The sequence below is a fragment of the Punica granatum genome, chromosome 5 (genome assembly GCF_007655135.1).
Source record: "Punica granatum isolate Tunisia-2019 chromosome 5, ASM765513v2, whole genome shotgun sequence".
Lineage (NCBI taxonomy): Eukaryota > Viridiplantae > Streptophyta > Magnoliopsida > Myrtales > Lythraceae > Punica > Punica granatum.
The window spans coordinates 23,050,720-23,062,553 of NC_045131.1; the positions used below are offsets into that span (position 1 = coordinate 23,050,720).

An 11,834-nucleotide genomic window follows, 5' to 3' on the forward strand; every position below is an offset into this window, starting at 1 on the left:
GAAATATTTCAAACAAGTTCATGGTGTTGACTATGACGAAACCTTTTCCCCGATGGCTATGCTTAAATCTATCAGGATCTTGCTTGCAATTACAGCTTACTATGACTATGAGATCTGGCAGATGGACGTCAAAACTGCTTTCCTGAATGGAAGGCTCCTCGAGGATGTGTACATGACACAACCTGAGGGTTTTGTCGATCCACAAAGTGCCGGAAAGGTTTGTAAGCTGCAACGGTCTATTTATGGACTGAAGCAAGCTTCTAGGAGCTGGAATCTTCGCTTTGATGATGCAGTCAAAGAGTTTGGCTTCATTAAGAATGAAGATGAACCTGTGTTTACAAAAAGGTTAGTGGGAGTGCAGTGATCTTCCTGATGTTGTATGTAGACGACATACTTCTGATCGGAAATGACATTCCTTCCCTACAGTTTGTGAAGACTTGGTTGGGAATGTGTTTCTCCATGAAAGACTTAGGCGAAGTTACCTATGTGTTAGGTATCAAGATCTATAGAGATAGATCCAGGAGAGTCCTTGGCTTAAGTCAGAGTGCATATGTAGATAAAGTGCTTCGGCGCTTTAGTATGCAGGATTCTAAGAAAGGATCGCTGCCTATGTTACATGGCATAAGCCTTTCAAAGGCTCAGAGTCCTTCTACTTAGGAAGAGAGGGATCGCATGAGTAGGATTCCATATGCATCAGCTATTGGATCCATCATGTATGCCATGTTATGCACTCGACCTGATGTCTCGTATGCTTTGAGCATGACAAGTCGGTACCAATCAAATCCAGGTGAGAGACACTGGATCGCAGTAAAGAACATCCTTAAGTACTTGCGAAGGACTAAGGAGATGTTCTTGGTATATGGGGGCGAAGAAGAGCTCGTCGTGTAAGAGGTTACACCGATGCTAGCTTCCAGTCCGATAAGGACGATAGTAGATCGCAATCAGGGTATGTGTTCTGCCTCAATGAAGGTGCTGTGAGTTGGAAGAGTTCCAAGCAGGAGACAGTAGCCGACTCCACCACAGAGGCCGAGTATATCGCTGCCTCTAATGCCGCAAAAGAGGCCGTTTGGATCAAGAAATTTGTAACAGAACTTATTGTTGTGGTTCCGAGCATCGCAGACCCAGTGGAACTCTATTGTGACAATAATGGAGCCATTGCGCAAACTAAAGAACCCAGGTCTCACCAGCGATCCAAACATATACTCAGGCACTTCCATCTCATTCGCGAGATTGTCGACAGAGGAGATGTGAAGATATGCAGAATACCAACAGATGAGAATCTCGCAGATCCACTTACGAAGCCTCTTGTACAGCGCAAGCACGAGGCTCACATTAGATCCTTAGGCATTAGGGATATGCCAGATTGGCTCTAGTGCAAGTGAGAGATTGTTGGGAGTTGGTGTATGCTCTAGAGGCAATCTGTCATCAATTCTGTAATATGACATATATTTCATTATAATACGAGGCATTTATATTATTGTGTGGGTTGCGCTGAATATTAATTTTACACAATAACGTCCTTGGAATAGTAGTTTCAACAGGCATCAAGTGTGACTTGATTGTGAGATCCTATAATGACTGAACACTATTCCTAAATGTCCATAGTCAAAGTATTATCATTAATTAGGACAACGATAATGCAGTTAGACTAGTGTGGGGTGTAGATTGATGACCAAATCTCACAGGTCATGGATGTGGAGACATTGAGTCACAGGTACACATATACATTAGAGTAATGTGTACTGGACTGACCCGTCATGAGACTGCTACATGGGTTGTTACGTGACTGTCATTAGCAGATCTCAAAGTGACTATGGTGCTATGGTCCTTTGACTTGAGGTCATCATAGTTTCCTACATGTAATGTCGTATACTTTGATACTGTCAAACGCCACCGTAACAGGCTGGTTATAAAGACAGTTATTGGGTATACCACAGAGCATGGAAAGGAATGTGAGTGACCAAGATAGGACTTGTCCCTCGTACGTAATGGGAGTGATATCTCACGGCCGCTTGGTGGGCAGAGTTTATAAGTGTATGCATACCAAATGAGTCGATATAGGGATATCGATCTCATTTGTTCTGATAGACTTACCCAGTAAACCAAGAAAAAGAGATTGAGCCATACAAGGATGACAACGACCATGCCTTGGGCTCAATAGAGATATAGAGGACAAAGGGATTATACTGTACGGTAACATAAGTCACAAGGTTCATCGAGAAATTGACTTTCTGATTACTTGAGTAGCAGTGATGCATTGCTAGATGCTACTCACTGTTTGTAGTATTGAAATAGAGATTTCGATATTACTGTCAACGTAATTGGGAACCTACAGGGTCACACACTACGACCAAATCAACGAGATGGTTTTGAAACACTAAATCTGTCTAATAGAGATTAGACGAGTTACGGTGCGATTAGTTAATCGGATATTTAATGAGATTAAATTTGCCGATTAATTGGACCCGGTTAATTAGATTAATTGGACCCGATTTATACACGAAACAAAGGCACACGAGGCTCGAATCAGGGGCCACACTGCACACACTTGCAAAGCCACCTGTGGAATTTTGCATGGAGGCCAAGTGCCTTCCATGTGTCCGTATGCATGGATGCCATGCATCATAAGCCTTCCATTCATGTGCTTATATATAGAAGCACAAATGGAATGGCTGAATATGATGACGGCATGAATATATATACATATATATATATATATGTACGGACATGTATATATGTGTGCGTATGAGTATAAGTGTATAAGTCTAAATCGGAAAGTCCGATTTGTAGAGTCCATTAGTTTGGAGTCGCACTGGTGTTTCCTTCGAGCATTGGTCGCTAGCACCGCTGATCTCGAAGACTCGTCGACGAAATCAGTGTGGATACCGGTAGAGGCGTCACGCGTGGGACGCTCGATCGACGGTTTAAAAGATTTCAGGTACACTTTATCTATTCCCATTCTACTAGTAGGTCTTGGGATCTAGTTTCACGGGTAGGAAATTTTAAATTTCTATTCCTTGTACGCTTTCGTAGGCCCTGTGAAACTAGCAGCTGGTGCCTTTGTTTATTGGTTACTGGCTGCCGCTTCTGTTTGTTACGCTAAGCTGCAGATTACTCTTTACAATGGTGCCTATGAACTATATGTTGTTGCTATGATTCAATTAATTGAGTTTACTATCACCGTTTATACTCGTTTAATCCTTGATTACGAGCTCCTCTTGCCCAAAAACTATACATAATGCCATGTTCAAATTTTCCTCTGAACAATAGAGTTAACACTCCTAAAACTGATGATTGTGGCTTGGATTGATTGTGAGGACCCTTAACATGTTTGATGGAATGTCTATGAGAGCATAACATCATTGCTTGACTTAAAAGGATTTTCTTTCTTTCATCATAGTCCGTATTTTTATTTATTTCCTTCGATTTGGCCAGTAACATATCAATTAAACTATTCATCTTTACATTAATTTCAATACATGTGAGTTTCACCTAACTTGTCTAGAACATGAGGTCGCACCGAACGGTGTTTCCCATTAAGTCAATCATTTTAATGTGTGCTGCCTTGGAACATAGTGTGCATATGGCCTCGCTTTGGCATTCTTTCTTTACATTTATCTATCAATGTGTGTAGTCCCAAATCAAGTTTGAATTCCTTAATTGTATGTGTCTTGCCTGTGTGAGTGTGTATTTGCCTAGTTAACCTTTATTGTTGTATGTGCATTATAAGTTATCGGTACTGCTCTGCAACTGAGATGGCTCCCAAGGGTGAAGGCATAGTTGAGTGGACAGACGAGCTTGAGAGTGTTTTCATTGACATCATGGTCGATAAATTCCAAAGGACGCATACATCAAGTTGGAAATGGAAGGACTAGGGATAGATGAGTAGGAAACTAGAAGAGAAATTTCCAGGTGTGATTCTTGGCGCCGACAAGGTGAAAACAAAAGCACAAAGGCTGAAGACACAGTACACTCGGTTCACAGAGCCGATTCAGCACACTGGAGTAGGTTGGGATGGGCCGACCAACACCGTGAAGGCAAATCCTGATATTTGGGACAAGTTTATCAAGGTACTCTACCGCTTACTCTTTAAAAATTTGCCTATTTCACACAAAGTCGTTACTAAGTATTGCATGTGTATAACATGTAGAGGCACAGCAACTTCAGGACTTTTCGATCGAAAGGATGCAAGCATTATGAGGCCTTAAAACTGATGTGCAAATCTAATATAGCATCAGGGGGCCTACGAATTTCTTCAACCGACCCACCTCAGAGCCCCCGATCCTATGCATGCATAGAAGAGGAATTTCTAGCATCACGGAACAGTCGTGGCAAAGAGCCTATCGATCTTGCAGAGGGCTCCGCTGACAGTGATGATCCAACTCATGAAGCTGATGAACCTGTCGTTACAGGGTCGAGGCGGTGAGTGAGAAAGAGAGGTTCGATCACTAAAACGCAGTTGCAGGAGTTGATCAACTTGTACAGGGAAAGTAAGACCAAGAAGGACAAAGCGAAAAATTCTACCCCTTCGGAGTCAAAGAGCAAGTCAGTGATGGGCCCCGAGAAACCAGCATGGGACAACATCGTCGAAGCCATGGATGTCCTCAATAAAATGAAGGGAACAATTTCCGTACGCGAGTATCTCGCCGGTACAGCATGAATTACGGAGGATGACCGATGGCGACAGGCGTTCGTTTGCATGTACGATGAAGCTAGGCGCGAATGGTTGCGCAGCCTTGTTCATCCTTAAACGGCTGAACGTTTCTCCTCATATGTATTTGTTATTTTCCGTTTTTCTATTATGACATTAACTAAACCCTTGTTTTGTATTTGTTATGTTTGAACTTGATTAACTTTAATTTGCTTCGTGTGAATATCTGTGATGTGTTCTTCTATGATTTTGATTGATAATGCATTGGATATGTGTTTGAAACATAATTCCCTTCGTCATTTCGTGCTATTTTTTGATAATCTATCATGTTAACGTTTGTCGATATAGCTCGTCAACCTCAATGGAAGAGGAGGATGCCAAGGCATGTGAACTCATCGTGATATGATAATTCATCGAGCGACGATGACAACAATAGCATAGATGATTTGCTCGTCCTTTTGGCTATCCAGGTTGCAACAAACGAACAACAAGTCCCCCATGCACGTCCATCGCAGGTAGATGAACTACGAGGCAGTGAGTACATAACGAAGTGCTTTCAAATGACACAAGGTGTTACAAGAATTTCAGGATGGACCCTCACGTATTTCATAATTTGTGCGACACGTTAAGAGCAAACTGTGGTATTCGAAATACAAGGAAAGATATGACCGTCGAGGAGATACTTTGAATGTTCTTATTGGTAGTTGCACATAGTACTCGATATGTCGTTGTTGCCGAACGCTTTCAGCATTCTAAGGAGACAGTCTCACGGGTATTCAATTTAATACTTCAAGGAATTCATTCGTTAGTGCCAATGTACATAAGACAGAGGAACGTTGAGGAGTAGCTTGAAATTCGCGGGTGCCGACAATGGTACCCATTCTTTAGGGTAATTATCGTACAACTGTCGAAATGAACTTCTATTCTTTTATTACATGTACTCTAATTCGTATTGATTTTTATTATTACTACAGCATTGCATCGGGGCAATTGATGGGACTCATGTCGATGCTATTATGCCAGCTTCGGTGAGAGGCACGTATCGCGATCGAAACGGTGACATAACACAAAATGTTCTTGTTGTTTGTTCCCATCAAATGATCTTCACTTATGTCATGACCGGATGGGAGGGTTTGGCACACAACTCCAGAATTCTTTCTGATGCCGCAACGTTACCGACATTCTCCGCACCATAAGGCGGTAAGTTGTTATTTTCCATATACCATGTTTTCTTGTCAAGCTCTTATGTATTTCGATAAACATATGGAACTACAGATATATACATTATTTGTACATGTGTGTACGCAGAACAATATTATGTAGTTGATGCGAGCTTTCCAAATATTCCCAGTTATTTAGCCCCTTAAGGACAACGGTATCACCGTAGTGACTTCAATAATGACAATCTTTCAATGACGATGGAAGAGCTGTTTAATCAGTGACACACATCGTTCGTAACGTAATAGAACGGTGCTTCGGTGTCGTCAAGAACAGATTTGGAATACTGCGGTAATATCAAATTCAGACCGCGCCACCAAGGACAAATTGCGCTTGCCTGCTTTATGTTGCACTATTTCATTCGGATCAATAGTTATCACGATAGATTATTTAATGAGTATGGCGATGCGTGGCAATATTATGATGAATTTCGTAATCCACCTCAACAAAATGGAATCCGAAATGATATTGACATGAGCAATAGGGAGATGGATGCATTACGTAACTGTATTGCAAATCAAATATGACATGCTGAAAGAGGAGGAGCCTATTAGTATGAACGGGTGGAGTTGAGAATTAGTTGTAATGGAGTTGTATTATGACGGAGTAATATAAATATTTATGTGTGTAACCCACCTTTTTTACTTTTAATATGTTATTTTGTTTTGTAATGGGTAGAGTTAAGTTAAAATTGTGATTTTAAAATAACACTTGCAAACCAAACACTACATTAACTTCTATTCATTTACTATTTATTCTTATTTAGTTCTAATTATATATTTATATATTAAAATTATTAAGTACTTTTATTTATAAACTCCTAAATTTTTTTTGCTTTTATTATTATTTTAGCACTATTTAATCTTAATATATATATTTATAATTATGCCACTATTTATTACACTTTATTCATATATATATATATATATATATATATATATATACTCATAGATATCAATATAGATTTACCTTTTTCTCCCATTATATTATAATATTTACCTTTATGACGCTATTAATTGTCTTGTAATCAAGTTTATATATTATATATATATATTATAATCTAGAAAAATTTTGCGAACTTACCGATTTACTTTTTTGACCCAATTAATTACCATGTAATCAAGTTTATATAATAATAATAATAATAATAATAATAATAATAATCTGGAGCAAAATTTTGCGAACTTACCAATTTTCTGAAACTAGCAGTTGCACTGTGAAGGTTCATCTGCTAATTATTGCGTTATACGAAACTTACAAACAAAAATAATAATAATAAATAAATAAATAAGAAGCTTAGACAAAACATTCATAAGACTGAGTTAGAAGATGAAAAAAATAGCAACTTGCGTAATATCCAACATTGTTCTTTTCCAGTAACGGTTATGTCAATAAAGGAAGAGTTCCATTCCGGACTAATAGATCGTAATACATGGAAATATACTAGTCACTTATGGTTGGAACCTCATATCTAAATATCATTTTGTACATCGGACCTCTTCCTACCAAACTTGAGGGTACAAACCATTAATAAAATGGGTTTCAGCAATTTGTCAGCGAGGACAGGCTTATTTCAGAATCATCTCAATTGGACCCAGTCAAGAACAGACAAAAACAAGCAAATGATGTATGTTAGCCTCTTTTAGGTTCACACCTAAAAAATTGCTGCAAGTAGCTCCCCGGAGTAGCACATCATCTCCTATAGATGTATTTTGCTAGCGGGAATCTCAAGGTTCGCGCCACCTGATGAAACATCAAGGTAAACAAGTACCAATATCGTAAATTATAGAAGATTCTTTTGGTGAAAGATTTGCAGTAAAGATGAATGGTGGATCTGGTGTGGTTTTAGTAAAGTGATGAAAATGTTACCTTAAGGGCTAGATCTTCAGAAACCATACATCTGTACCGTGTGGAACCCTCAAGGGGGCAGCTTCCTCCTTTAACTAAAATATTGGCATTGCAAAGGCTCGATATTTGCAGGAGAACGTCCGAACTGAGCATGTTATTCTCGCCGCCAATGCCTATCCAATCATCTGGTCCCGCCTCTTCATCTGGTGAACCTTCTGCCACCGATGTAAGGCATTGATATATTGCCAATAGCCTCTCTAATGGGAAACTCCCAGGCCCTTTGGTTAGCAATTCTTCTTCTGCAGTTTCTTGCTGTGCCTTCACTTTATCAGATGACCTGTTCACAAATCATGTAAAAAGAAAAGCTGAATTTTATGCTTTCAAGTGAGATGACACAGTTTCGAAAAGGAAACACATGTTATATATACGACATATTACCACCCAACCTGAACACATTTATATTTAAAAAAAGAAGGAAAATTCGTATCCTAATTTTGATCAAAAGCCCCCCAAATCTCATGATAAAAGGTGTGAAGGTCTTAAATGATTCCGTTTTCTCTTCTTCTTCTTTTTTCCTTCCTATCTTCTTCCAGAATATGAGATAATTGGATCTAAGGATTGATAATATGTTATGCATATATTTGCTCGGATTGGCAGAAGCCAAGTAGAAAGGTAAATGCATAGCCACATATTGCATGAAACCAGATTATATCTCTCTCTCTGTTTGCACCTGAACTACAGTTTTCATAATCTTTTACTAATGATATTTTAGATTAAGAGTTCCTTCCACACGCCATCACTGAAAGGCTATACCAGAACTCGACCGTTTGTTACATCAAAATCTGTAAGGTCAGGTGCACTTGCTTTGGCAACTCAAACATCATTTCCTTAATGTCAGAGAAATTACAAGTTTTGCTTAAAACACTACAAGTAATAACCAGTAATTCATCAAAATTACTCCATAGTAAATTATGGTTGAAAGCAAAGATTAAACTATTTCTTAAGACATTGGAAAGACCAAGCAGAGATGACACTCAAATGCAAGAGAATAATGCTTATTATCACAATTAACCTCAATCCATCATTTAGTACAAGAATATTCTATATATAGAATTTTAATTTAAATTGGTAATGTATTGGATAGATATAAAGAAAGATGTGCAGGCCAGAATAATAATATAAACACTAGCCAATTATCATGTGTAGCATATAACATTAGATTCATGAAAGGCTTGGAATGAGAGAGACCACGTGAACTTACTTCCTCCGACGTTTTCGGCTATCTGACCCACCAGTAGAGTCAAAAAGCGATGCATCAAGAGTTGCTGGATTTCTCGAAGCAAGAAATGAGGAGATAAGTAGATACTTTGCAGAAGTGCACATGTGAAAATCCAATTCATTCAACTTTTCAGAACTTGCCAATTTTCTCTTGCCGCCTATCTGCTCAGGCTTCCTACTAGTTTCAGCTTCAGGGGAAGAACGAGATTGAACTCTAAATATCTCATTCAGAGCCGAAGAAATCTCTGGCTGAAGATTACTGTATAACCTTCTTTTCATGTCTTCATTAGGGACAGCCCCAGGATCACTTAAAGGCTTGCAGTATTGCATGTACAAAGTTGCAAAAATGGGACATAATTCATCCAACCTTCTAGTGATTCTGCAGAAGGGCCTCAATACAACACTGCCAGGCGCAAACCAATAACAAATGTTGTTTATTAATTAGAAAAATGGAGAAAAGATTCAAGGAAAGATAAAAAGAATAGATAAGAAAACAAAAGTTTCTTACTCAAGAAATGAGGAATACAGCTTCTGATTTGCCTGGTTTCTCAGCAGAATTTGACGAAGATCATTTTCCGCGTAAGAAGGAAAATAAATAGGAATTGGTTCTACACAACTCATGTTTGAGTAAAACATATCTGGTGAAGTACTGCTAATGAAGATCACACCAACCTCGGGAATTTTAAGAATATCATAGAGATTAAATAAGAAAGGTAACAAGCTAGAGGCTTTACCCCACTCCCTAACAACTTCAAGGTTGTCAAAAATCAAGTAAGTCATATAACCATTAATCGGTCGCTCTGACTTGGAAAATTTAGACTTTCCCACACTCTCCTTGAGGCTTTTTATCACCCCGGTCAAGGCTTCGCGAAGCAAAATAACAAAGTCGGACGGCTTGTCACATCGTTTTGCACTCGAATACCCATTAGCAGCATTCCGGTGGTGCAGTATCAGCTGGTTCAGAATGGATTCAAAGAGGATTCTTAGGCTGTAGCATGTTCTGAAGCTCGAGTAGACAAAAGGACGGTTGAGGTGCCTGAATAACTGGAGAATGACACTCGTTTTGCCAGTGGAAGGACCTCCATAAACAAAGAATGGGAGTGTCGGAGAATTCAAAGGACCTAACAGCTGAATGAGGTCAAGAATCTGATTTTTCCTACCGGGAAAAGTAGACAAGAGGACATCTAAGCTAATTGGATCTCCATATACCAAGTCACTGACTGATGGAGAGCATAAATCAACCGCTTCTTCCGTCCCACCCTCAGTTATCTTGTTTGAAGTAGGTGTGGAAGTAGCAGACCGGGTGGATCTTCTGGATACCCGTGGAGATTCCTCTTTAGCCATGCCGCTAAAATCGTTGAAAATGCATACCTTCTGCAGAACCAAATACAATCTTTTAGGAATACGAGAACAAACTTCATTAGCCCAGTAATAAGACATCACAGCAGAAAGACACTAAGACTGACAGGTATTGTCACAGAGCATGTTCCCAGGACTACCATATGCAAAAACCGAGCGCCTTGCAAACAAAAAGAAAGGGGAAATAAGTCTGAAACCCTGAACGACTGACTGCATTTTTACCACACTAAGCTGTGACAGCTGCAACACGTTTTACAGGCTAGATAATAGTTATAGCCATAAATACGTCTAAGTGCCATTACTGATTCAACTCAAACTTCAGGCTAGGAGAATGAATTCTTGCGGCAAAAAGTTGCATATTTTGAAGATAAATCCGGTGCTTCGAATGCAACTGTTGCCTAATCCCATAATGCAAGAAGTCCACATAGCTTGATTAGACCATAACTATAGCTTGTAAAAGCATAGAGCTGAAGAAAGCAATCAAAGAACTAAACCGAATCCTCATTTTCACCACAGTGAATCAAATTGATATATTTCAATGTTGGCATAACGCGTAACTTTCTAAGTAACACGCAAGGAAGCATCTATACGACAATCAAGGACTGCATTTATAGAGACAATCCATCACCTCCAAATTGAAGGAAAGGTTAATACGCCAAATTACCCGCTTCAAGCAAGTCTAATTGAGACAGACATAAAGTTTGCAGCTTTCAGTTCATCCCTCGAATAACCAAGTCTGATTGACTAATACATTGCATTGCCCCCATCAGATACTAACCTTAACCTCACCGATTAATCAAAGACCACCGCCATTAACAAACCCGGAAAAGGTGGAAAAAGGAGAAACGAAAATTAAGAAGAAAAAAAAAAAAATCCAATTGAATTAGGAAAGAGGGATGAGTTAGGGTTTACTAGCTTCCCGCCGACAAAATTTTGGAGAGGAAGGCGGCGGTGGATGGGATGGTACACGGTTAATCAGCCGCCATGCCTGCTCGCCGTAGCAGAACGAACAGCGGACAAGCTCAATTTCAAAGTGTTGGGAAAAGTAAAAGTGAGTGAGAGGGATCGAATTTTTGGGTGCGGAGACTAGAGAAGGGACGAGGACGACGCGGCGGGGGCTCGTTCTTCGGCCCACAGCCGGCCGACGGGGAAGGAGGCGGAGTGGAAAGGAAGGGAAGGGGAGAGAGAGAGAGAGAGAGAGAGAGAGATTGGGTAGTAGGAGAGTGAGGGTGAGTGACGGAAGAAGGGGTTGATTCAAAATATCAAAAAACAATTGGGGCAATTTTGGAATATCTTACAAGTTCAGGGGAAGATAAAATGGGCCGAGGGTGGAGCTTTTCCCTCCTTTCCAGCCGCCGAGGGCGGGAAAATCGACAAGAAGGAGAGGAGATTCTCTGGATCGGTTTTGAGTTATTCGGTTCGGGTCAATACTTTCGAGGACCGAACCCGAATAAGCGGCTGCGCTGCGGCCCTTATGAAG

The 11,834-nt window shown here is 39.9% G+C and overlaps 1 protein-coding gene across 1 annotated transcript; it reads right to left on the reverse strand.

Annotated features, from left to right (window-relative positions):
• Positions 1-7,191: 7,191 nt before the first annotated feature.
• On the reverse strand, positions 7,192-11,581 carry LOC116209572 (origin of replication complex subunit 5-like). Its single transcript, XM_031543244.1, has 5 exons — positions 11,267-11,581; positions 9,504-10,369; positions 8,979-9,398; positions 7,739-8,054; positions 7,192-7,612 (listed from the first exon to the last, which is right to left on the reverse strand). The coding sequence occupies exons 2-5, from the start codon at positions 10,337-10,339 to the stop codon at positions 7,562-7,564; spliced, it is 1,623 nt and encodes a 540-aa protein (XP_031399104.1). The 5' UTR covers positions 10,340-10,369; positions 11,267-11,581; the 3' UTR covers positions 7,192-7,561.
• Positions 11,582-11,834: the final 253 nt, after the last annotated feature.